The 26,921-nt window shown below is 43.7% G+C and overlaps 1 protein-coding gene across 8 annotated transcripts; it reads left to right on the forward strand.

Annotated features, from left to right (window-relative positions):
- On the forward strand, positions 1-26,921 carry ALKBH3 (alkB homolog 3, alpha-ketoglutarate dependent dioxygenase). 8 transcript variants are annotated; one of them, XR_012621215.1, is made up of 12 exons: positions 1-131; positions 2,267-2,379; positions 3,586-3,620; positions 4,545-4,592; positions 6,159-6,262; positions 7,476-7,564; positions 10,680-10,889; positions 19,337-19,435; positions 19,958-20,368; positions 23,462-23,547; positions 24,236-24,379; positions 26,666-26,921. XR_012621215.1 is itself a non-coding variant. In XM_074809749.1 (9 exons), the coding sequence occupies exons 1-9, from the start codon at positions 62-64 to the stop codon at positions 20,048-20,050; spliced, it is 861 nt and encodes a 286-aa protein (XP_074665850.1). In that variant the 5' UTR covers positions 1-61; the 3' UTR covers positions 20,051-21,248. The 8 variants fall into 8 exon arrangements, 2 of the variants coding, with proteins under 2 accessions (XP_074665850.1, XP_074665852.1); XR_012621213.1 differs by lacking the exon at positions 26,666-26,921 and adding an exon at positions 25,830-26,108; XR_012621212.1 differs by lacking the exon at positions 26,666-26,921 and having other exon boundaries at positions 24,239-24,672.

The following is a 26,921-nucleotide window of genomic DNA, read 5'->3' on the forward strand; positions in this document are numbered from 1 at the left end:
GGGGCACCGGGACGCGCCTGCCCCGGGCCGGGCCCTGCCCCGGCGGCGCTGAGGCGGCGGCATGACGGAGCGGCGGCAGCGATCCCGCGTCCAGGGCGGCTGGGCCGGCGGCCCGGCGGGACGGCTCGCAGGCAAGGCCCGGCTCACGGGCAAGGCCCGGCTCGCAGGCGAGGCCCGCGGGCGCGGCGGCGGCCCCTGGGCTGTGGCGGGCAGGGCCCCGGCCCGGCTCGGCCCCCCGCTGCCGCCGCACTGGCAGGGCCGGGAGCGGGCGGGTGTCAGGGCCCGTCTGCCCGGGCCGAGGCGCTGGTGCGGCGGCCGCCGCCAGGCCCGCGGTGGTGCGGAGCCGCGCCGGGAGAGGAGCGCTGGGCCCTTTTGCCTTAGAGACGGGACGGAGGGAGAGAACCGCTGTCCTGGGCGACGCGGGCTGGGCCGAAACCTCCTCGGGAACGCTTTGAGAGGCTCTGGACGCGCGGTGGGGAGTCTGGGCTTGGCCGGGCCAGGGCGGGTCTCCAGCCCCCACTGCTGTGGGTGCGGCTCCGGCTGCTCCCCCTCACCGCGCTGGGTCACACCGAGCTGGGGCCTGGGCCGGCGGCCCGCTGTCTCTAAGTGACTAAAATTCGGGTGTTCGAACCCAGTTTGTTGGTAAAAAGTATGTCCGAGGTCTGCTGTAGCAATTTTGGATGCGGAACACGGGTTGAGCTGCGTATCGATGTATTTCTAATGCACAGCACGCTTGAGGCCGCTCCTTGATGAGTGGGTTCAGTTTTGGGCCCCTCACTCCAAAAAGGCCATTGAATGACTCGAGCGTGTCCAGAGAAGGGCAACGGAGCTGGTGCAGGGTCTGGAGCACAGGTCTGATGGGGAGCGGCTGAGGGAACTGGGGGGGTTTAGTCTGGAGAAGAGGAGGCTGAGGGGAGACCTCATGGCCCTCTGCAACTCCCTGAAAGGAGGGTGCAGAGAGGGGGGATGAGTCTCTTGAGCCAAGGAGCCAGCGGCAGGCCAAGAGGGAATGGCCTCAAGCTGCGCCAGGGCAGGGTCAGACTGGCTCTTAGGAAGGATTTCTTTGCAGAAGGGGTTGTTGGGCGTTGGAATGGGCTGCCCAGGGCAGGGGGGGAGTCCCCATCCCTGGAGGGGTTGAAGAGTCGGGTTGACCCAGCGCTGAGGGATCTGGTGGAGTTGGGAACGGTCAGGGTGAGGTTCATGGTTGGACTGGAGGAGCTTCAAGGGCTTTTCCAGCCCCGATGGTTCTGTGGTTCTGTAAGCAAGCGCACGCGTCCCATCTCTGGTCAAACCGAATGCAACAAATAGAATTTGGTGGAGCGAACTTCTGTAATAACTATTAGTCACTTTTTATTCATAAAACTTATTATGCGTCTTCCTCTATCTTTTCCCCACTAAATAAAGGGTGCTAGTTGAAAAGGCTGCAGCTGACATCACTGGTTTGTATCAGACATTTAAACCTGAGAGCGCAGAGGCAAGGGAGCGCTGTGCGGGTTTCCACTCTTCCAAGGACTGGTCAGTTTTGTGAACATGGTCAAAACGCCACGTTCCACTTGCCTGATTACAATACCCAGTAAAGCCCCCGTTTCTCTGCAGACCGAGCGGCCTAGGCAAGCTGATTTTTTTTAATCCTGAAAAAAATTAGCCAGTGATTTTGGGCATGCAGCCTGTAAATTCTCTGCCACAAGTATGTTTCTTACCATCTATTCCTAAGGTGATGTTAAAAAATGATTTTTCCCAACTTTTGAATTATCCACAGTGAAGACTTTGTCTTTGTTTCAGGCCCGTTTTTAAGCCTGTTTGCATGTGTAAATAAAACACATGAAACGATATGCCTGAGTTGCTCTTCCATACTTTTTCCCTAGTTTCAAAATCTTGTTTTAATAAAAGTATTTTTTCTCAGAAAAATATCTTGTTGTTTCCTAAAAAAAACCTTGCAGAGGGAAACAGTTTAGCTGGTTGGGAAAGTTTCTGCTGGCATGTGATAGGTGTTTGTGGTAGAATTGAAAGGTTCTAGACATCATCCTTTCAGATAAAAGGATGTTTTTAATTTTGTTTGACTATGAATAACAAACATAAAAAATTTCCAGTTTCTGTGCAATTTTAACTCTTATGTAATGTAGGTTTGGCTGTTCCCCGACATTTCTGCCAAGCAGAGGAGAGTACTTCAAAGAACAGTTCTATAAGTTCTTCCAAACTCTGTTTTTTGTATGATGAAATTCCATTTCATGGGATCCTTTCGTTTTGTTTTCTCTTTTTGCTTTAGCACCTAAGGCACCTGTGGCCAGCAACCCTGCACCGCCAGGCACCAGACCAGCATGGGTGAGGAAGGATCCGCCTCACACTCAAAAGCAATTTGTCTTTGAAAAGCCATCAGAGGTAAAAATTACATGGTAACTAGCAGAAGCTCATATTTTATTAAACTTCAAATGATAAAAATGATCAGACTTTGAGATTGAGTCTCATGTTTAAAAACAAATTAAGAACTCAGCAGAGCTGAACTTTGGTCTTTACCAAGCCGAGTTTGCAACTGTCTTGCGTATACAGCAAGCAGAAAGTTACAGTCCCTCTGCTCAGCTTTGAGTATTCACTGCGTACCTGTTCATAACTACTTTTTTTTCGGAGAGCCAAAAGAATATGTTCTCCTAAATATTTAGAAAGATGCAGTGTCCTAAGCATGATTTGAGCTCTCGTTTTTTCCCTCAGTTGGGATATCTGTCTTACTTGTTACAGGGGAAGAGCATGGGGTTTGTTTTACAGACTTTGCTTCACGCCCCATCAGCAGATGAAGGATATTGTGCTCTGTGCAGTGGGAGGGCAGTTCCTTGCTTGGGAAAAAAATTCTTGAACGCTTTTTTCTAAGCCAGAAGTGTTTGAAAGGCTGTCTTCTTGGCTTGGAAGGATTGGAGATGGTCTGGGAAGATTCCCTTGTCTCTGTGGCAGAGCCCTGGTGTCTATATAGTACTATATTTTGACCCTCTTGCTTGTTCAACTCCGTACCTCCTTGCATTTCAGCCCTCCACTAAACTCAGAGAAGAGAAGCATAAATCCCTGAGACAACCAGCATGATAATCCAGGCTGGATTAAACTACGGTGTTTGGGTTTTGTTTTAACACAAACCAGCTATCTCAAGCTGTGCAGACAACTTTAAAGTGTCAGCTCCTGCTATGTCTGGTCTGCCTTGTGTTTTGCTCATCTTCTGGGGCCTGGGATTTGTTCATCCCTCATATAGTTGCTGTAGATTTTCACTTCCAAATGTAAGGATAAGAATTTTTTTTGGTTGCAGTTGATAAATCGCAAGTATTGTAATAATCCAAATAATTTAGAAATGAATGTCCTTTAGGGGGCAGTTGATTGTTAGAAACCGCCTTGCAGTGGCAGCTGCGTTTGAGAGTTTCTGGGGCGTGGAGAGGCCGGGTGGGTTGTTACTGCTTACCAATGTTCCAGAGGTATGTTTCTCCCACTGACATATCAGTATGCGGCTGTATAGGGTCAACAGAGATGGCAATCAGTTCTGTTTGGCTAGAGCATGCCAGGTACTTAAACGTTTTAACATTTCCCATGTATTGTCTTGTTACCTTTCAGGTGGAGCGCAGAGTTCCCGAGGCAGGTGTGATAGAGTGAGTATACTGCTGACTTCACCGTCCTCTGTACGGTTTGTCTGTCTTGCTGGTCAGTGGGAATCTCCTGAAAAAGAGTTCCTTCTCCACTTACAACTGCCAAGGCCTTTGGAAGAAATGTCAGTAGAAAATGTGGACTTTCAGCCCTTTTATCCTGAACTGAATTTATAATCAGGAGAGTCCAAGTCATGTTAACTAGGTTTTATAGCTTTGGTGTAGCTGTAAAAGCCAGGAAGAACGGACGGTTGGACACTGTGGATCAGCAGAACTGCAGGTGTGTCTCCTTTGGTGAGCAATGTACGTATTCCTAGAACAGTCCCTGAGTGAACTATGCTGGAAATTCCTCACTGTTACCCAGGAATATAGCTGGTATGGCAGCTCGAGCAGCACTTCCTTCAAAAAGTAGTGAAGCTAGATACTCATAGATCGCTTCCCCTTTGCGTTGAAACGGGGATTGTCTCAGAATAACTTTGGCATGAAGCGTGGCGAGGTGTGATGATGCACGGTGAGGTTACGGAGTTTGAAAATTAAATTTGGTTCAGTTTAGTTCTCTCTGTAGAATTTTCTTATTCAGTGTGCCTATAAATGCAAACATAGCGATCAGGGTGCAGCCTTGTATGGTTGTCTCCTTTAGATTTCCTGTGACATCCCTTTTTTACTTATCTCTAGAGCCCTAAAACTGTGGATTGAGCCTTTGGTGAAATGAGAGGCAGGAAGTACACACAAACTCATTTGCTTCTGCAGCACCCCTTGCTGCCTCACTCTGACATCTCCAGAGCGTTATTCCTTACCTTTTTCTATTTTTTCTTTTAAAGAAAACTTTCCCTAGTCCAGGCTTAGAGCAAGTCTAGTCCCTGCTGCTCAGCATAAGATAATTTCTTGTTGTTTGTCCAGCTGATGGCTCTTTCCTTTCTACATCCTCAGCAAGCCTGGTGTGTATGAGCTCAGCAAAGCACCGACCGGCATTTCTAGGTAAGTGGATGAAACTTGTTATTTGCTGTTGCTGAACAACACAGTGATACTCAGCTTTCTGAAGGTGGGTTTCTGCAGAGTGCTTTGGGTCTAGCAGGTGCACGTTGCCCTTCCTGTGTATCTTCTGTTTCGAGAACTTCTGGAGATACTTTTGAGTGTCAGGTAGCAGAGACTTACACAGGTCTGAGCAGCACTGAAGAGAAGAAAAACGAACCTCTTACCATCTGCATACTGCATCTGGTGTTCTTGTCTGGAGCAAGGAGAAGGGGCTATGTCCCTTTGTTTCACGATCCAGAGTAAGTTGCTGCTGGAAATTGGGATCAGTATTCCAGTGTCAGCACGTGTGTGATGTCTGCGTTGTATAGTTAGGAGCTGCCAAAAACTTTTAGCTGTAAATTGGACTCGTTTTAAATTAATTTAACAAAAGCATTTAACTTCAGGCAGATTTGGTAACTTTAGGGTTGTCCCTTTTGCTTACTTGCTGTGCCTTAATTATTTCAGCTTCAGGACACTTCAAAACAAAACCTACTTGTTCTGTGATTCCTACTAACTAAAACGCATTTTATTTTACTTTGCTGTCTTAGCTGGAATATCAGTTTTAATCCTTTTCTTCTGAATTTCATAGATTTTATTAATAGTGGGAAAAATGCCAAGGACATAGTAACTCCTTGTGCATTTATTTCCAAGCTTTCATCTTGGTTTCTTCTAAAGCTGCAAATAAATTTTTATACCAGTTTGAAAAGTAAAAGCTTTCACCAGCTGGAAGGAGAAAAGATACACAGCCAGCTGGGTTATTCTGTCATTTTTTTGAGTTTGTTTTCACAATATGTTGCTGGAATATATACACTTCTAAAAAGTTAATAATCAGATTTTGCCTCTCTTTTAGTACCTTTACTATATATTCTTACTGTCATGTCTTTGAAGCATTGAATACTTGCGAGAGTAAACTCTTGTGAAGAGCATTCCTACTCTGCAGCCCACCAGAGTGGCTGGAATTTCTGAAGGCTGCTGTTGGTACAGTCAAAATATAAATTGTACATATGAAAATGTAAAAATAGGAGAGGTTAAACGCTCTAGGGCTCTTGTGCTTGGAAAAGAGAGGATAGAATGGCAGTAGTGATAAAGGGCTATCAAATTCTGAATGGCATGGCGGTGAATAAAGGGCAATTATTTACTTATGTTGATTGTAGTACCGTAATCAGGGCTATGTGATTTATCAGATGTGAAGTTAATAACAGGCAGAAGGATGCCGTTTTTCACACAGTGTATGGCTGATTGTGGGACTCGTAGGATATTGTTATGTCATACGTTTTTATAGGTTTTAAAAAGCAGTTGGATGTGTTTGGTGAGGGGAAGACTCACCAGGAGCTCCTGCTGCCTTCTGTTCCTTTCTTCCCACCTGCTTTTGGCTGTGGTCAGAAATAGGATACTGGGCTTTGACTTTTGGTCTGATGCATTACAGCCATTCTTAGCTCCTTTGGGAATCCTGGAAATCAGAGTATTTTGTCAAAGCATATATAGAAGTGGGTGTTCCTTCCATCTTTTCTTTATCTTTTTCTTACTTAGGATTCATTTGATTCCTGGCTTTATTGACTCAGAACAAGCAGACTGGATGTTTGAACAACTCCTCCAAGACATACCCTGGGGTCAGCGAACTCACATCAGACAGGGTAAGGAGTGTGTAGACCAACTTTTCAGGTCATTCCCAGCTCATTTCCATACCAAAATCCATGTATTGTTAATCGTGGTTTTTCATTTTGCATATTAGCACTCCTTCACATTTCTTTCCAGGCTTTCCATGCGTATCTGAAGAGTACTGCTGCTTATGTTTCAATCTCTATCACCGTGTTCCTGTTGCCAGTGAAATGAGATCTTTCCAAATTAAAACTGCCTGTCTTAAAAATCTTTGCACTTAGCTGCTTCCCCTGTCATCTCCAGTTCGTTTTCCCCCTCTTTTTTTTTAGATTAAGTCTGTGCTTCCATCCCTTCATACTGTCTCCCAGCGATGCTGCAAAAACTCTGTTCTTTGACGTTTCTGTCACCAGGAATATTTTTTGCCTCTCTCACTGAAAATCCCAGCAGAGCATGTTTCTTTTCCCTTGTCTTTGCTTGTTAGTTCCAATATGTGGTAAGTGAAGAGACTGCTATTCTGGGTTTGTTCGCTAAGGGGCACCTGTTCTAGCTAAATTTCTCTTCAGTCAGGAACGGATGTAAGATAATATATCGGAGTAGTTACTGGACAGGGCTGGAAAATGTCTTCAACATTTGTGTTTATTGGCTTGCAGTGAAGGTACCATATAATGGAGAATGTTATCTGTCAGGCATGAGAAATAGCTACCAAGATAGTCTGTTCAGAAGTTGAAAGTACTTTTAACTTGATGCTTGTGTTGCAGCGCAGAGCACACACATATTTGACAAAATATTGCTCGTCCAGCCTTGCTACATTCTGCTTCTGTAGTGTCCCTTGATGCTGCAGTCCTTTCCGCTTCATCCTTTCCAGCGGATACGTCTTGCAACTTACATCAGCGCCTTGGGCACTGGAACCAGGAGAATATAAAACAAGCCAGAACTATCAGTAAAATTTCAGTTTAATTTTGCTATCTTTAACTTGTCCCTGTCTGGCATAGGGATGAGAAAGTTAATGTGGTTCCAAGATTTTGGTAAGGTAATTCCCCTTGTGGAGACAGGCCTGCTTTGGAATAATCTCCTTCCTTCACTTGAGTTCATTAGGTAAGGCTGAGGATTTTAAGGGGCTGCTATTTAACTTTAGGTGAGTGGACTGTCCCTTTTTGATCAAGTTTCTTGACAGAATTGCATCACCTTTCCATTTTCAAGCCCTTTGATAAGGCGACTGAGAAAGTCTTCCTGTTTTTCTTTTTTTAGAAATATCTTTTGAGGAGCCAAGGCTTACCTCCTGGTACGGGGAACTTCCTTACACGTACTCCAGGATAACAATGCAGCCAAACCCAAATGTATGTACACGCTTACAGTTTTCTTTTACGATCATCTACAGAGAAATCCTTTGCAGAGATTGAGAGACAAAGATTCCCTCTATCCTCTATTTTTATCTAGAGTATCTATCAGCATTTCATTTGTGATCAGCAGTGGATTCTAGTGGAGTGTGGACAACTTCATAAAAGAAGCATTATGAGTGGATTGAGAGGAGTATGATTTAGTTGCTAAACGTTGGCAAAAGGAAATGATCACTTCGGAGTTTAAAGTTCTGCTTTTGGGTCACTGTAGCTTTGGACAAAACCCTGAATTGTTCTGTGTGACTTATTCTGTGCATCTTTATATGGGAGATTGTAGTGTACACAGTCATACTGAGTTTTTTGTTGTAAAGATACAGCAATATCAATTTCTGAAATAGTTACTTTCAGAAGCACTTAGATTCAGCACTGCTTAAATGAGAGTTTTTGCATATTGCCGATTCCTGTGTGGATGCTATGGAATTCTCACACACAACCTGCCTGCCCAGCAACTCCAAATTGTATGATGGAATTTCCCACGCTATTTTGGAAGGGTTAAAAAACCTTCTGAGTGACTTGTTGACATTTTGTTCATGTTCACTCTCTCTCTCTCTGTGTCTTCCAGCCTGTTGTCCTGTCTCTCGGTATTGCTTTGTTTGACATTTCCATGGCAGTAGGCTGCAGTGTTCTGAACCATGAATTAATTGTGGCTGTTGAAGGCTGGATAGCATGAGAGAAAAGTGTCCCAGGTGCCAGAACTGCTGCCGGAGGCGGGTACCTCCTAGCAAAGCTCAGTTTGGGAAAAGTGGAAAGGCGGCATTTAACATGATGAGTTGTGAAGATTTTGTAGTCTCAAAAATACCATAGTTCAAAATTTCCATTACCTGTGGAGTTTGTGGTGGAAAACCAGACTTTTTTTCTTCACTCATTCGTGGAATGTTATTTTAAATGGACTTTTCTGGAAGCTGAATGGCTTTAGGGCTTGGAAGTGCCTCTGCAAAATCATTCTGCTCCACACTGATGATGTAAATCCAGTTCAGAATTGCCTGTTGTGGAAGCCACTGCTGCTCAGAGGTTGGACAGAGCCTGTACACCCTGAATTCACAGTTTCAGTTCAGTTTGGGTTAAGTTCAGGGTTAGCACTCATTGGGCCACTGGCTTGCTCCTCTCATCCAAGAGGTACAAGGCCTAAAGCAGTCATGCGTGCTGATCATATCTTTTATCCCTGAATAATTCTCCTTACTGAGAGAAAGAAACTCCAGCAAAAGGTGAGATGCACTGGCCAACTTGCATATCTGGGAGCCAGCCCCACCACGGCTGGAAACTGCCCGTAGGCAGATACAGCCTGCACACGGACACTTGGACATTGCTCTCAGCTTTGTGGGTGGGAGTTCCTGCAGCCTGGAAGAAGCAGTGGATGGTGTAAAGAGCACAGTCCTTAACTTGAAGAGTAGGGTTTATATCGCAAAAATACCCCGAGTAAAATGTAACTTAGTGCACAGCTTGGCCAAAACCAATTACCTGCCCTGAATGCCTGCTCTGTAGGAGTAATTAGCTTTGTGCCCCTCCTTTTTTGTTCGTTAAGACTGGGTGTGATTGCAGCACTGCTACCTATAATCCAGTGCTCATGCTTGAATGAATTTTGATGTTAGAAAAATGTTTCTTTGTAAGCAGTGATGTAGTTGGTGACACAGTAATGTTTCAACAGCTACTTCTGCAGGTTTGTAGTGGGGTTGCCACTCAATTGTAAAATTCTCCATATGGTAACGTTTTTAGTAATAAATACTTCTGTGATAGGAATTGAAGGAATCCAGCCCTAGCTGGTCACTGAAAAGTGCTTTCAGTAATTCTTGTTGGACTCTTCTGTCATTGCATTGTATGTCCTGCACATACTCCACATTCAGGCAGCCCAGTTACAAGCTATAGCCTTTTTTTGGGTGGTATTACTGAGTTCCCTACATGTCCCATAGCTGCAAGCTATGTTTATATATAATTAATTATTCACGTGATGCTTAGTCATTGAAGGGATGACTCGGCTAGAAATACCCCTAATAGAGAAAGATGGTATGTTAACACCCCTGCAGTGTAGCCAATAGGTTAAAAACCCTTTAAATATGGGTAAGCATGGAAAGAAGGTGGTGCAGGCTCGATTATTAGAGGTGGATACTAGGAGATAATTCCTCCTGTCTGCTCCTTCTTCTGCCAGTGATGCACTGGGAGATTTGGAATTAGTTCTTTATCCTCTCTTGATTTGTGTTTCTGCTTGTATAAATTCTGGCCTACATTGCTTTGGCTTTTTTTTTTTTTTAGATACTTACATAGTACTTAAAAGCACTCTGACAGATGAAAGTCATGATGTAAGTTTATAATATTAAATAATGATTCGCTGGACTGAGTTGCAATGGAGTGTGCAGAGCTGCCGTGGGTCGTGGGCTCGGCCAGATGTTAGCAAAGGCAGGGATGAAACTCAGAGCCTGTGACACTGGTTTTGTGAACCACTGAGAAGTTACAGTGTCGAAGTCAAAGCCCCAAGAGGTGGTGAGTTGTGCTCAACAAGCTGTACTAACAGTGGGGAGAGACCCCCACGCTGTGAGGGTGTTAGGCCAGCCTGAGAGCGTGTCATTTAGTCACTGATTGCAGCTTTCTGGGTGCACTGTGCCCGCCAGCAGTGGCCAGGTAATTCAGATGTTATCAGACCCCTGCGTTAAACTCCTCTAGCTTAGCCAGAGACAGGTATGCGTGGGGGAAGTTGCGCGCTTTTTGTCTTAGTTAAGAACTCTCCGTGTTTATCTATGGTCAGTTCAAGCAGATTTCACTCGGTGAGTTTACTTTCAGTTAATTGGGGTGGCTGGCTACATTAGTATGAAAAACAGACTGGCTTCACACGTTTAAGAGATGATTTAGTATTGACTGATAGGTAACATACGCCTATTTCTCAGAAAGCCCATTCCTCGGCTTTACTGAAAATATAACCAGAATGGTTCAGAGGCATTCGTTTGATTTCAGTGATTACAGTGCAGTATATTTTATTTCTTAGTAGTTTTCCCCTTGTGCCTTATGCTCTCTGCTCTGGCCGGCTTTCTTTGTATTTACCCTGCTCCCGCTGTGCTGACTGCAGTGGCATCCTCTGCTGACCATGCTGAAGGGGCGCATTGAAGAGTTCACTGGCTACACCTTCAATTCTCTTCTCTGCAACCTCTACCGAAATGAGAAGGATAGCGTAGACTGGCACAGTGACGATGAACCATCGCTGGGAAAAAATCCCGTCATTGCCTCGCTCAGCTTTGGTGCTACCCGGACCTTTGAGATGAGGAAGAAACCCTCCCCGGTGAGTGTTCATACCACACTGAGAGAGTCCGATAGTTACTGACGTGTTTGGTATTTTCCCTCTGTTTAGAAAACTTCATTACTGAAAGTGTTTAGTAGTAAATGAAAGCCCAACTCTTAAACTTCTGTGGAATAAGTGTAGGGATCAAGAAATCTGTTGCATGGAATGTGACATCTTGAGGATGAGAATGGGACCGCTCTGATGATGTGCAGCAGTGTAGTGCTGCAGTGAAATTGCAATCTGGGCACTCTTCTGCCCAAATAAGGGCCTTTCCCATTATTTAAAATAAAATCAGTGATGGTGGAAGGGGACTTTCACTGTGTAAATGAACCAAAGAGTTGATACCATTGTCTTCAACTTGGGCAAACATTGTGTGATGCATAGTGTACGTAGGATGAAGAGTAGCTCTGACTCCTCTTGTAAGTAAAAATCCTCTTAATAATGTTTGCATTTTGATTTGTGTGTGTTCGGATTGAGGGACAGTGAACAGAGGGAAGGAGCTCATTTGTTTTCCATCAAATAGCAAACTGTCACATCATACTTCACAGACTAAACAGAGATCTTCACTTTGATAAGGAGGCGTGTGTGGAACATCCTTTCAGGAATTAGTTGGTGATTCAGTAGTGAATTCTCTTTCTAGATAAAACGCTGTGCTCGGGAATGCTGTGTTTACAAGCCAGCTTAAATTTTGCAATTCATGTTTATCCAAGTAAAGGAATTGCACGTTCCTGTGTTGAGAATACAGGCCTCGTTTTAGGCTATCCTGCTTCAGATTTCTGCGTGGGTAGTCTTTAAGAACTTTGGGAAGAAGTTTGCTGTCTGCTTATGTTGCTATTTATTCTAAATAAGTAATGCAGAAAGCAAAGGTGGTGATTATCAGCCTAGTAGAAAACTGTATGCTGACGTACTGAAGTCTGCTCATCAGGAGTCACCTTGGGTCACCTAGTTGTGAACAGCAAAGGTCAGAATTTGAACCAGAAAACAAATAAATAACTTGTATTTTTCACCACTTCTCCAATTGGTAAATTCTTTGTTGTCTGAAGTGAATTAATCCTGGGCCCTGAGCATGAGATCGCGTAACCAGTGCATTACATGAGTGGGCATAGCATGAGTACGGGTCTTCGATGCTGTGATGGTAACACAGTGTCAGCTGGAAAGTTCATTCCTCTGGGAAACTGTAAAGGGTGCTTGGATTCCTTTCTAGAAGTGCATGTGTTCCCCTTCAGTGGGTCAGAATCCAAGCCACTTAGATTTCAGTAGAAACTTTGCAGTTTCCCTCTTAAAAATCAAACCCAGTTCTTAAGCAAGATGTCTTTTGCTCTGTTTTCTATTTTCTGAAAAGACACCCACTATGAGCAAAGGGGGAAGTTCAGTCTGTGCTGTTCATAATTGGCCGCCTTCTTTGATCTGTACTGCACGATTTCTTCCCTTTTCTTCCTGAGATGGATGATTTTCTATAGATGTATCCCTCAAGCTCTCCTCATTTTTTTTCTTCAGTGCCTCTGACCTGGTATTTTTGACTAGCTGAGTCTTGCTCCCTATGAAGTGTATTCCTTTTGCAAGCGTGACATACCTGTTTCTAAGGTATGATCCCCATGTGCAGAGTGATCTTTGAATAAGTTGCTATTAACTGCATCGTGTGCCTAAGGGAACTCGTACTTAATAATTACATGGCAGACATTACGTATTCTTTGCGCATTCCCAAAGCCTGCAGTTTTTCTGAGAGCATCCTATGACACTAGATGCTTTGCCAAGTGGGAGTTACAAGAGGCTCTGATGGAAATTACAACCCTTCAGGCTGTACCACCAAAGAAGTAATTTTCATACTCTATTGTCGTGTAGCATTCTCTCTTTCATTAAGAGCAAGTTAAAGTTGATTGTAGGTATTTGATCGTTACTTTGTTCAAAAGCAAGTTACAGGAAGAGGAGTGAAGTCTAGAGAAAAGGGATTAACAGTCATCACAGGCATTCGGGCTCTCCCTGGTTTGTAATCTGCCAGTATCAGTACATCGGGCTTTCCAGAGTTAGTCTTCGCTGAGGAGGTAGAGAAAGTAAATCCTTTTCCTCCCAAAATTAAACCCCTTTGAGGGCCAACATTCTAGTATTTCGGATTCTAGAGTTTCAAAGGCCTTCATTTCCCTCTGTTCTTGTGAGTGCTTTTAAGTATTTTGAGATGAAAGATGGAAAGATGTAATGAAAATAGAAGATGAGAAATACTGTGGTAGGAGCTCACTATGGATAAATGGTACTGGGAAAAAAAACTAAAGCAGTTGCCTGTGTGCGATCATGTAGTGGGTACAGTATGTACTGCAGGTCAGGTAACATCTTGTAGTGCTCTTGGAGAATACTAGATGAGAGACCAGTTCGTGTTAGTATCTGTACAAATATTTTCCATATTGTATCTTGAAATGTGGATGAACTTATTAGAGAATAAAATCCTATTTCTCTAACTGCAAAGAAGATCAGTAATGTTGGTGGGTTGGCTTTTTTGTGCATGTTTGTCTGAATTTTGACATTTGTCTGGTGGGAATTTGGTGACATTTATACAGGTCATTCTGTCACTCTGCATTTTAACTTGGGGAAAAAAAAAAAAGTTGTTTAGGTGCAAGTGGTGGGTTTTTTGCTGAAAATTGTTCTAGGGTGAGGGGAGGGAAAGGTTCGGGCCGCTGTTTTTCTTTTTTGGTGAGTACTGTAATGGATGAGTAAGTGTTCATCATGTAATAGATGGTGAAGGAGTGTAGAGGCATGCACAGCCTGTTTGAATCTGAATTAACAAGCATCCCTTGTGGATAAGTAGAAATCATTCTTACTCAGATTTCAGCCCAGTGCATGTAAAAAAGTTACAAATACATTTCAGGAGTAAATTCCCCACTGGAATTAAGGAGACTTTTCATGGAAATTAACACGATGCCAGAAATTGTTTTCCTTTGCCCGCTGGCATTTTTCTTTTTAAGCATTCTTTCTTCTAAATACTGCCTTTTCTGTTTATTTGGACCAGTTGTGTGGTTGTAGCTGATACTTTGCCTTTGCTTTAAATGGTTTCTAGGGGTTTTTGGATGCCTACTTGGTAGTTCAAAGTCTGCAGTGGAGTGATCTGGTTTCTTTTATTTTCTACTTCTAGTTCCAGTAAATTTCTTAAACTTTTTCTTGCCTCTTGTTCCCCCACATCATTGTAGCTCCTTCCTACACCAAAACCAAGAGGCGAATGCTTTGTTTTAGAGCTGTGATTCATACACAATTCACACACAATTTATTGGTTTAGTCAACAAGTCCTCTCACGCTTGCCCACAGCGTAACTGTCACCGCTGCACCACTGTGACCTCCTCCTGTTCTCCACACAGCCTCGAGGCCCCTGTCCCGCTTGATTTTTGACTTAATCGTCCTTCTCTAGAGGAACTGATCTTGCTGTGTTAGATGGGTCTTTCTGATACAGTCTCGCTACCATTTTTACTACTGCTTATTACTGCTCAGCTCAGCTGATGCCAGGTTACCCGGTTAAGTCTTTCTGGAAGCTGAGTGTGAAATGCTAGTTCAGGGGTGGAGGGTGATTTAACATCCCCCTAAGCTCCCACGTCCCACTGGGAGGTGCTCCGTAGCAGAGCCCTGGGTGCCATGGGGACCGGCGGGGTGTAGTTGCCCAAGGAACTGCTGTGTGAGCTGTGGAAGGAGTTGGAGGGAGTTGGAAAGCTGTCTGCCAGGTTGCTGCTCTTCCATCTGTAACCAAGGAAACCGAGGGGTGCTGGGGAGGGGAGGGAGCTTCACACGCCTGTTAGATAATAGCAGGATGTTCACGGTGTTCTCAGAATCTGCCTTTGGATGGGTCTGTCCTTCAAACGAAACACTAAAACACAGTCCTTTCCTTCTGTCCTTGAGTAGCAGTTCTAGCAGAAGTTCAAGATCACCTAGTACTTTTTGTAAAAAGCAGAAAAATAACCCTTCGTGTCCTAACAGGCCTAACTGCATACGAGTATGGGAATATATGGAGCAGAGTAGAAACAGAGGCTTGGATCAGAACGAGGAGGATTGAACGTTCAGACTTGCGTGAAGGAGACTTGCAGACAGCGGTGGCTGCAGAGGAGGAGGTGTTGTCCACCAGTAATGGCAGGACTTGAGCAGCTGTAGACAAGCAGAGAGGAAGATATGCGAGTGCTTTAGAGCTGCCTCGCTTTGCAGTCTGCTAGGTCAGCTGCAGAAAGGCTGAGGGAGTTTAAAGATAGTCCTGTGTAGGCGGGCAAGTGGATTACGTGTGGAAAGGGCAATATAACTGATACTCAGTCTCAATGAATCAGTAAAAGAGCTGCGGTGAGGATTTTGTCAAAGATAGTAAGAATAAACAGGTAAAAAAGTATTGATGGATGAGACAGCTTTGTTGTGGAGGAGGGTGTTTCCACAGCTGCTGGTAGAAGAGTAAACTGGAAAAGAGGGGTACAAGCAAGATGGAAGTCTGAAAAATCCCAAATTAGAAGTTTTATAAAGATAAATAGATAAATAGGTAAAGCAGAAGACTAGAAGCCAGCATTCTCCATGAAGGCAGCCGACTTTAGCCTTTGAAAACAATTTTGCATCATGTGCTTGTATAACTGCGTTATTATTTATACGTTCTTCTACAGGATGTTTCCATTCACTTTTCCTTATAATAGAAGATGCTTCCACACTATCCAGAACCCATTTCCTACTCCTATCTCAATAAACTTGCCTGAGACTTAAGAAACAAACTGAGGTGATTTATATATACTAGATCTTTTCTCTTTCTTACCTTTTTGATTTTGATACCGTTTTAAGAAAAATACCTTGATACATACTAGATCTCTTTCTTACCTTTTTGATTTTGATACGGTTTTAAGAAAAAAACCTTGATGAAGTCCAGGAATACTTACAGATTTTATATTCACAGCTTCCCATCAACTCATGCTGAACTTTCCTTACTTATTAACTGTAGTTACTTGAATGAAGGATAAAAAAGGTTTTAGGCAGCGTACTTGGACAGTGTAGAGCTTGTATTAAATGTGCAACTCAAGATTATAAAAATTCTAATGTACTAAGAAGCAGAGCATTTGCTTTACTAGACCTGTTCTTGGAAGCAGCTGGTTTTGTCATACATATATAGAGTTACCAAGTGACCCTATAAAGGATACCTGGTGCATTTCTTCCCATGTTTGTTAACAGTATTTAAAAAAAGTCTTTTCCTCCTTAGATGTCAAGAATGAATTTCCTTCGTAAACTTCTTGACCTCTGAAACCCTACTGAGTTTTCTGTATGTCTAACATCAGCTCTAGAGATAAAAGTTGTGAAACGAGATTTGGTGGACAGTGTTGGTAACGACATGTAAGACAGCAGAAACTTCTTGTCTAACTTTGCTGGCTCTGCAAATCCAACTGACATAAAAATCTCTTTTTCTGAGTAAAACTAAGCTCAGAGATGTCCCATGTAAAACAAAAAGTAACTGCTGCTTTTACATACTGGCTTTTCTAAGCCAAGAGGGTGTTTTCTCCTAAATCATTTATCTTGGAATAATTCCTTTTTAATCAAGATGAGCAAGAGATAAAAATAAGTGCGCTGTTGTCCATCCACAAAGTGAAATGATGTAATCCTGTGAAATAGAAGACAGCCGTGCAATGGTATTTCTCTGCTTTTCATCAGCAGTCATGTTTATAATACCTGTTTTTGAAATTTTTATCTTGTTTCTTCTGAAGTTTAAGAGAACATTTTTGGCATTACACAGTACTTTTAACAGAGCAAGATAAATGGCTAATAATTCTAGAAGCTTAAAAATATGGTTTGCATTGTCCTTACAAAGAATACATATTACAGGTGATTCTGAGTGCCTTGGGCCCTTCGGTATCCCCAAGAAACGCACAAATCCAGAATTGCCAGCCAGTGCTGCCAGCTGCAGCAGCAGCCTTGTTCTGTCACACTGTGACTTCTAGTCCCAGGCAGGGACAGAAAGTGGCAATGGTGCACACAAGTAGTCAGTTACAGTAAGTGATGCTTTTTATTATCACGAATGGATTTGATCCCAACCAAGCTCTTTTGCCTTTTAGAGGATTTGCGATCTTCTTTCTGTGCGTCTTTTTTATACACATACACACACTCCCAGTTGTTCTTTGGAAAATTGAACTTTAAGTCCAGGACATAATTTTCCCAGTAGTCGATACTTTACCTCATTATTTTGAGTTTTTCAGCAAGCCATGAACTTTAAAAAAGACAAACCTGCATCAAGTTGGGCCACTGCACAATTAAGCTTTAAGGAAGTTTGTTAACATTTTTGAAAATGTGGGGGGTTTTTGTAAAAGCATTAAAATGTGTGGGATGAGAGCTACTGGGTCTTTTTAATGTCTCTCAGAAGACTAGTTTGCCTTTTTATGACCTGTTAATGTTTTCTTCTGTTGGTCTGTGCAGAGCCCTATTGGTGTTCCTGAAGATCTTGTAACTTGTGTTTCAGAAAACGTGGGACTTTTGTCACTCTACCTGCACCTCAAGATGGGTTAAATCTTAGCGTGATAATTCCATTTTCCCAGCCTCAGTTGTCCTGTATTGTTTCCAGCTTCTTTGTGATCTGCTTCTTACAAGTGACATAAATTGTGACTGCTCATCTCCTTCTTTATTTTTTTTTTCCTTCCCCCTCCAAGGTACAGTTTCATTTTACGAGACAAATGTGGCTCTGGTAGTAGCAGGTTTTGTTGAGTCTGGAGTAACTGCTCCCTTCAGCTGGGTCTGAAATAACTGAGCATTGCCTCCTCCTAAACATTCAGTAAGTGTGATTTTTAGGAGTCCAGTAAGCATTATAAAACACTGGAAGAGAAGATACTGCCTAACTAATTAAAAAATAGAAAATCTGAAGCATTTGTTCAACAACTGTCTAAGGTCCCGTACAAGAACACTGTCATGCTTTAGAAGCTCAGACCTGGCCTTATTATTTTTTTCTCATCTCTTTGTAGTGATTGTGATCTCTGGCTTTTCTTTCATCAACAAATAACTGATTTGGTGATCTCTTTGGATAAAAGCCAGTATCTCTGCTTCTAGAGGCAGTGGTACAATAAGAAGCAGGCATTCAGGCTATCTGTTTGTTATATGCCGTACACTCAGAACAAGGTTAACCCTGTACTTGTACAATGCAGAGACTGAGAACCTGTCATAGTCTTTTCCCAGTGGAGGACATTTATTATTCACTTAACACTTTCGAGCTATCTATGGCTTTCTATAACTTAAAAATAAAAGACCTCTTAAGTCCCCTCCCTTTCAACACCAATTAAAATATTTCTCCAACTCCCCCTCTCTCTAAAGTAATCCCCGTATTTTGTAGGTGACTTCCTATCTGAAACTTCCCCGAATTCCTCATTTCAGAGAGTTGCTTTCCATTCTTCCCAGCCAGCTTGCAAAGCTGGCAATAGAGAGCTATAAACCACAAGATATATACTGCCATTCTGTATTTGGGGGACATCCTGGTTTTCCTACTCACATTTCAAACAAAATAATCAAAGTGCCAACGTGAAGGCAAGATGTTAAATGGAAGTTGTTCAAGGTTTGCAGCAATTTTTTCCTGCAGCTCTTGAAGGCTAAAATCAAAAAATATGAAAGGACTACATAGAGCATTAGAATACCTGCCCACATGGCATTCTGGAAGATAGCTCATGTCACTCATGGTGTGATTTCATGAGGATGTTACCGTCGTGACTGACAATGAGAACTGTGTTGGCGTGATAAACTTCCCTGAGCAATTTGACTTAGCACTGTATTATTCTGATTTCAGATTGGAAGGGATAGTGCAAAGCAATGGAGAGGTGCTATTCCCACTGATGTGTGAGACTAATACTGTGGTGTTACTATGTCTGTTTGCTGTATTCATGCGTAAAAAAAGTTGTACGTAATCTGAAGGCCTAACAAAAGTTCACAAATTATTTGTCTTCTAGTTTAGCAGTCTGTTCTGCTTAGTAATGATAAAGTTTAAGACAACTTGTTTTACAAGGTACTATCGGAAGAGGCGATTTTTTTTTTTTGGATAGGAAAAGTTCTTCATCTAGCAGGTAATATATACCAACATGTAATGTGCAAAACCAGACAAATTCAGAATAGAAGGAAAATGTGTATTTTTGATGAACTGTTGGAATCAGGGTGGCTATTGCAGGATGTCTCCAGGCAGAAGTGTTTATTTCAGGAGTGGATGATGCCAAAAGGTTCACAGCCTCGCTCCAGAATTTTGCACTAGATGTAGAAACTTGCTGAGCTTTACCTGTGTCATACAGGCAGTGAGATGTAATAGCTTCTTCCATCCTTAAAATGTTCGGCTCCTGAACTCTTTATGAAATACGGTAATGAGAGAAGTTTAGTCAGACTTCTTGATCTTGTAAGAGCTTAACTTTCCCCCTCTGCCCTCACAGCTTTTAAGAGGACTGGTTTTCTACCAAATGCACGTGCCTGCTTCTTCAGTGTCTAACGTTTCTTTTTAGGAAGAGAATGGAGACTACACTTACGTGGAAAGACTAAGGATCCCACTTGATCACGGGACTCTGCTGCTGATGGAAGGAGCTACCCAGGAGGACTGGCAGGTAAGAACTCCTCGACACCGTTTGTGTGCTTTCCTTGCAGTACAATATGCAGGAGGCACTCCCATAAAGGTAGGGCACATTCTGCTTGCAGTGATAGAGTTGTTTCCCAGCGCATTAATATTGCTTTCTGCTGCAGAATTTCAAAGCACCCACAGAAACAATGGGTTTTCTTTCAAGTGCTAAGTGATGTAATAGGAATCAGCTCAGATGTTCCAGCATTAAAGTTCAGCAATGAAAGCTGCAACCTGGAGCTGAAAGAGCAAAATCAATTTAGGAGCTTGGAATATAAAAAAGTCGCAACTTAATTTAACAAGCCTACAGTAATCTACAAAAGGTCTTTTGTTTTCAGTGGCCCTGAACAGTCTGAACATGAATTTTTTGCCTTACCTAAATGTTTAGAAATGCTAATAAAAAGCCATCACAGCAAATTAAGTTTTTTTACATTGTTTGATTGCCTGTATTTTAAATACACAAGCTCATGTTTTGTTTTGTTTTGTTTTTTCCTTCTAATGCCTCTTACAGCATCGAGTGCCTAAGGAATATCATTCTAGAGATGCACGGATAAACTTGACCTTTAGGATCATTTATCCAGAACCTGATGGAGTTTGGAAGTGAAGAGGTGCTTTGGGCATTGCGGGATATAAACCCACAGCAGATCCAGAGCCTGTGAATTGCTACAGATTTAAAGGAAGCCTTAAAGGAACAGAGTTCTGTGAAATATCTGGTGGGGAAACGAATTGATATTATGAAGATCTTTGACAATCAGAAACTGCCTGTGTTACGTGGACAGTGCTGTTCTGTTTTCAGAAATGATACACTATTGGATGATACTAAATCACAGGCTTTAAGTTTGTGAAAAAACCGTGCTCATTCTTAAAAGAACACAAGGCACATGGAAGATCTGAGAGGTACCGACTGGAGCAGAAAGATTCAGTGAGCAGTTGTTTTTCTTGTCTCCGCTTTCCCCCCAAGTAGTGATCGGTGTTCTAAGTAATGACAAGACAGGATTCTTTTATGTAAAGCCAGCTGTGTGTGTGCTGTGTGTGCAGAAAGGAGAAAGCTGCACTTCATGATGATCTCCGAGTATTACTCATTTCACCAAGGGGTAGTGCGTTGCTTTTCATTTGTAGGTTGCAAAGTCTTTTCCAATGAAGCAATCAGTTTCATTGTTTATATAACTACTTGAATTATACTAATGTCTACTAGAACAGAGGGTCAAGGCTCGCTTCTGCTACGCACTCTGCGGTCAGACTTTATCCTGACTGTTTATCCGTGCCGAGAAGACAGACAAGGCAGGCAACAGAGACGCCTTAGCCACGAGCCTTATCAGCCAGGTCAAAGCTGCCCATTGCTTGAGTATTATCAGTCCTTCATCCCTGCTGGCTTGAAACCGTTACGTCTGTGTCATAGGCAGGAAAATAGACACAAAGAGATGAAAAACATGACTTTTGGAATTTGCTAATAAACTCTTGATTTCTTTTTTGGTTTTAGCACAACGAAGCTGTAGCTTCCAGTGATTTCGGGTGGGACAGGAGTGTCAGGAGAGAGTAGGAGATGGGGACTAGACAGAAACTTTTAAACCCCCAAATCTCAGCCTACGGAAATTGCAAGTCATTTGAATTCAGTGAAGCTGTGGCACGTAACTGATGGTGGGGCCCTGGAGGCTGATACTGTTATGGAAGAACAGTTTTTCACTTCCTTTCTCAGTTTTAATTTATAATGGTAGCAAATTGTGGTTTAGTTTCTTTACTTCCTTTGATCCGGGAGAAAACCAAGATTTCCTTCCCAACAATAAAATGATTTGTAAGAGAAATGCTGTATCTGACGGAGCTCTCTTGGGGTGATACCCTTTTGTTGCTGGTGTCTACTATGTTCTGCTCTCTCCCATGTGTCAACTGTGCTGCTGCTTATATCCAAATCTGGTTGACAGTGGGGAGAAGGCACGTGGCATCATTCCTCCCCCTGTCCCAAGTGCCCTGGCTGCAAGGGGAACAGTTGGCAATAGAGGTCAAGTTTCTTTGTCAGCTGGGAACTTGTGGGTCCTTCCTTCCTCCCCCCACCTCCTCCCAAAAAAGTCACCTAGCCAGGTGGCAGCGGATTGCAACCTCCTGCCTGCCGGGACAGCAGGAAATGGCTTAGAGCAGAGGAGATTCCAGCCCACATCTCCTCAGGAGATCTTCCCGCAGGGACATTTTTCCTGTAGGTAGAAATTTGTTCCTGAATGCTGCAAGCACTCTTAGAGTTCTCAAACTGGATGTGTGCAAAAGTGAGGTTTGAGAAGCCTTGAACCTGGTGGTGGTCTTATGGCACCTAAAGGGTTTTCTTCAGTGGAGACCAGGGCAACTGGAAAATTTCTAGTGCTACTGTTCAGCTGTTTCTGCTGTTGGAGTCAGGTGCAGAGGTAACGTATTCAGAATGGTAAATATGTAGTTAGGGTCCATTCTTTAACTTAAAGATAGCTGGAGGAACCTTTCCCCTAGTTATATGGGTTTAAAAAATGTATTTCTAATAATGCTACCCAAAAGATTTCTTTTCCAGTTACAAGGCTTTGCCTTCCTAGCACTGTTTTGACAGTACAATATTCCCAGCCAAAAAGCTTTTTGAAAAAGCTTTAAACTCAGAATACATTATATTAATTTAGAGTAAAATATATTGTTTATCTGAAAGCAAAGGTATGGGGAGGATGGGGGGTGGGGTGTTGCCTGGTTCTGCTGTTACCACCAGACTAAGCATGGAGCAGTCTGTCCGTACGAGGTGGCGGAGCAGGTGCTGAGAGCTGCATTGCCTACAGAGCACTCTGAATTTTAGTTTCCATATTCCCTGTGTTCTTCCTGTGTCTCCCAAACTGCCTCTCGTAGCCTTTTCCTTTCTCCTCTCCTCCCGTTGTCCTTTGTTCACGTTTATGTCTAGTTACCTCTCGTATGCTCCCTGCTGCAGGTGTGACGATTGTTTTTATGCAGAAGATATAAACTGGGGCTTTACTTTTTTCCCATTGCTTCATTCTGAAATGTTATTTTTCAGCAGAGTATGTGTGTTTCTTCCTGGAACAGCTGAAAAATTGCATTCCTCAAAACCGTTCATTGTCTGTGGCTTTCAAACAGATTGTTAAGATTCCCTTTTCCAAAATAACCATCACCTTTTCCAAAATAACCATCACCTTTTCCAAAATAACCACCACCAGGCTTGGTGCTGAGGAGCAGATGAATGGAAGCTGTCTTTGGTGAGGATGGATGGTGGCCTGCCACCCTGAGGGAACACGCAGGATGGAGCTGTCCTGAACAAAAGGGCGACTGGTTCCATCAACAATATGTAACCATTCATTTATTTAACACCTATATAAACAATAACATTATTAGTTAACCATACTAGTGCCAGGAATCACTCTGTCTCCATGCTACTTGCAATGAGCGTTTAATCACAGAACGCCTGAATATTCAAGCACAAACTCCTGACGAGACAGGAGTGTATCTGATTGAACACTGTGCTGTTGGGCCACACCAGGTTGATCTGAGCACATGCCATTTAAAATCCATGGCAAAGTTCCTTCATTCCTCTGCTGTATTTCTTTCATTTTTTTTTAAGGGGAAGAAAACCCTAGTCAGGATTTTCAGTTTTTATTAGCTTTAAAGCTGTAGATAATCTTATTCCTCCCGTGTCAGATTAATTCTAGCTATGTATTTTCTACTTGTTGTGACTGATGGGCTTAGTATAGCTACATATAGTAATTTATAGCTACAGTAGTAATGTAGAAGGAGGTGGGGTGCCAGGAAGAGGTTAAGAAACCAGAATTTTCATACTGTAATATTGGCAAAGCACAGAAGACTGTTCTCCTGGGGTTTGTGAGAGAAGAGGTATGGTAGGAGCTGCGAATCCATAATGCCTCCTTTCCAAGCACTGCTACTATTGACTTAGCTAAAAAGCATTTAACACCCACTTTGCCTTTTCTGGTCATAAACCTTTTCAGAGTGGATATGAAATCTGCCTCACTGTGTTTTGTTTTCAAAGTGCTTCTTTTCCATCCTTGAGGTTTCCATAGCAACTGGGGCTATTTGTTTAAACTGGAGCTCAGTGGCCTGTCCTCCCTGCGCCTAACTTCTGCTGAGATCTTGCAGGTATCATCTCCTCTTCTTGGCATGCCAGAGAGCACCTTGTGAGGGTTCTATAGGGGCTCAGCAGCTGTTGGCTATAGGAGCGCTGGCCCTTCCCAGAGGGCCATTCCCTCAGCAAGATGGGAACGGTCAGTGTGAGGTTAATGGTTGGACTGGAGGAGCTTCAAGGGCTTTTCCAGCCTTGATGATTCTGTGATTCTGTGACTTGCCAGCGGGTGTAGTGGCTCAGGTACACAACCCACAGTCCCAGCTTGGGGCCGGGTTTGTAAGGCTGCAGAACTTCCCTGGTTCCCAGTATCCCCCCGCTCCCTGCGTCCTGCTTACTGGAGGCAGATCCATGCTGGGTTTCTGCACTGTGCCAAGGGGGAGGCAGCCTGCCCCACTGGCATGGCATGCCTTCAGCTCGAAATAGCCGGGGGGGCTTGGAAAGGAGGGGGGCCACAAGATGCAGCCTCCTCCATTCTTTGGGAAAAGCAAGTGGGAGCGATGGAAGAGGGATTTAAAATTGCCAGGTGGTGGTTTCTGTTGGGAAGCGGTGGGGGGGCTGCAGGCTCCCTGGGTTACGCAGCCAGCCGGGACGTGGCACCGACACCCACCCCTGCGCAGGGGAGGGGGGGCAGCGGGCATGGCACTAGGAAGGTGTCTGACGCTGCGTGTAAGGCAAAATTTGCCAATATCTGCACTTCCCCAGCAGCAGTGAAGCCGTCGCAGCTTGTGCCAGAGAAGAGGTTGCTTCCCTGGGACGGGCTGACAAGCCAGCATGAAGAAATCCTCCCAGGCCTCGGGGCAGGGGCAGCGATGGAGCAAGACACTGCTGGTGGGACGCAGGACACAGGTAGAATAAAACGGCCTGAGCATCGGCTGCTTCTCTGTAACGTCCCTGTATTCTGCACTGATCAATCTTTCTTTTGGCCACCTCATCAGTTAACTCCTGGCTTCACTTCCCTTGCAGAGACCAAAGTGGCTCTATTTTATCTTAGAAAAACTTCTTCCTGGTGTTACAAAGATCATTCCTCGGCTTTGGGCTTTCATCTGACAGGGGTGGGGTTACGCTTGTTTTTCTTTCTGCTTGTCAGCATTAGTGCCACACTGGATCCCCTCAGCAGACAGGGCTTCAACTGGGGTCACTCACCTATTATTTACTGATGTGGTTGTAGTAATTTTTGTCTCAAGTCCCCAAAAAGGTTTAGAGACTGAGTAAAAACCAGTCTGCAGGATTTGGTTACTTAAGTCTGATAGTTAATTGTCAAGAAACTTCTGTTTTAATCCCTAGACTACAGTTATTTCTACAAATAGGCTTAAAAAGAGGAAAAAAGGAAATTTATTCTGCTGAAATACTTGGATGCTTTGCAGTGTTTTTAGCTGCAGAAGGAAGTGGAAAATAAAATCCTTCAGCAGTGCTAAGATTCTATTTGTGGCACTGATTTAAGATTTTTAATCTCGACCCATAGGAAAGGTTTCCCTCTTGCCCAACTTCCAAAGCAGCCAGAGCCTTTGTGGCCGTGCTGCCTGCTGGTCAGCCCTCCCTTGCTAGTTTTGAGGTTTGTGATCAGTTTTGTCCAAATCTGAGAGAGGATAGGAAAAGTCTCTGAAATAATTCAATTTCTCCAGCTCTTGCAAAAATCATTTGGGCACGGGAGGAAAACCAAGACGAGCATCCTATGCCCAGAGGGCTATGGGTTACGCTGGGCCTCCCCGAGGAGGAGTGGGGGAATCCTCTCCTCACTCCCCTGCCAACAGCGTTTCTGCTCCCACAGCTGGAGCGTTGCCTGGGAGGCTGCACAGCACACGTGGCCATCGGCACCGCCTCGGCCACCAGCTCGACACGGGCCATATGGAGGGACAGAAATTCCTGCCTTTCATCCACAAAGTGCTCCCCTGTACACGCAAAGAGGGGTTTTTTTCCCAAAATTTTTTTTTAAATTTATTTTGTGGGGCACAAAAACATTTTTTCAGGCTTTTGAACCTGCGCCAGGATGTGTTTTATTAATTACAAAAAGTATTGTTGAACTAGAACTCCTGATTTCTGTGCTGCTTAGTGGCTAGGATCACAGTAACAACTGAACATACTAATACCTCGACAGTTAAAGCCATGGGAGGTTAGAGGTTAATTTTACTCCAAGTGGCAGCAACTTGTACCAGCAGGAATATTCAAAGCAGTCAAGTCTCTTAATTTGTTAAAAGCACAGTTTCATTCTTTAAACAGCTGGGTTTTCTGCAATCACTGGTCTCCAGTTGTCTAAACTGCACTTTTATCTTGTCTCCTCGTGTCGCCGTGTCCCAAGACGTCAGTAACAGAGCTGGGAAAAGCTGACATCCCTTCTGACGCCCCTCAGGCCAAACAAGGGAAATTCAATATAGCAGTTTTCGTCAGGGAACATTTTGCAGCTCTCTCTGAAAACAACGGCTTTTGTTACTACATTTATTGTTAGTGGTGTGATGACAGCCAAACGCTGTTATCCTGACGTGCTACTGAAACGCTGTCTTCTCACTTCAGCTATCACGTTACGATTAAAACGATTTGATACAGAGAATAAAATAATATATTTCTGTGAGGACCGTTAATACATTCATACATTTTAGTCAATACTTTGTCCTAATGGCAGTGAGCAGAAGCTTTATGGGATTTACTGCAGCTCGCAAAAAGTCAGGCAGGATGGAAAGTGAGATATTTGAGGAGGTAGGAGCTTTGAGTACACATCCTTTCTGTTAACTGTGTTGTACCTCACGGGTATTAACGGGTGTTTGTAACGACCTACAGTCATGCCTTGGGTACCTCCTCGCCGTGCAGGCTGGAAGGGAATGGTCCGCTCCCAGAGCTTGTCAGGCTGGCAGAGAGAAGCGAGGTTTGAAGAGAGCTAATGCCGTGTGCCCCGCAGGCAGCGTGCCCTGCAGCCCCTTGCTGGGTTTTCCACCCTTGTCACCGACCCAGACTCTGTCCCTCACTCTTCTTACTCCAGCCTTGGTTCTGCTCTCGGCCGGCCCGCATGGCCCCACTGTTCCTCCTGCTCCCTCCTGTCGCAGCCTTCACCACACCTCTGCCTTCAGCTGGCTCCTCTGCTTCTGAGGGTTCCTCATTTCAACCCATCCTCCCTACCAAACCTGACTTTGATCTTTACAGCCTTCATTTTAAAGCGGCCCAAGCCTGACCTGCCTGCCCTTGGCCAAGTTACAACAGCACTCTTCTCACACACCTCGCTGGGAAGCTGAAATGTGGGTTTCGGTGATTTACATCACAGTGAAAATCCGCGGCATGTTTATGTCTCCAGTGTCCTCGGCCTGTGACCGCACCCCTGAGATGATTTATAAATATATGTATAGATCATATAGTTAATGAAAGTAACAATGCTCAGGCTTTGTTTGGCTAACACCGCGTA

This window comes from Strix aluco, chromosome 31 (genome assembly GCF_031877795.1).
Source record: "Strix aluco isolate bStrAlu1 chromosome 31, bStrAlu1.hap1, whole genome shotgun sequence".
In the NCBI taxonomy this organism is placed as follows: Eukaryota; Metazoa; Chordata; class Aves; order Strigiformes; family Strigidae; genus Strix; species Strix aluco.

Bases quoted from the DNA above. Each gene is read 5' to 3' on its own strand.
- ALKBH3 (XM_074809749.1), top strand. From the start codon at position 62: ATGACGGAGCGGCGGCAGCGATCCCGCGTCCAGGGCGGCTGGGCCGGC. The intron at 6,263-7,475 runs GTAAGGAGTGTG...TTCTTTTTTTAG, and splicing joins GCGAACTCACATCAGACAGG to AAATATCTTTTGAGGAGCCA. The intron at 7,565-10,679 runs GTATGTACACGC...TGCTGACTGCAG, and splicing joins CAATGCAGCCAAACCCAAAT to TGGCATCCTCTGCTGACCAT.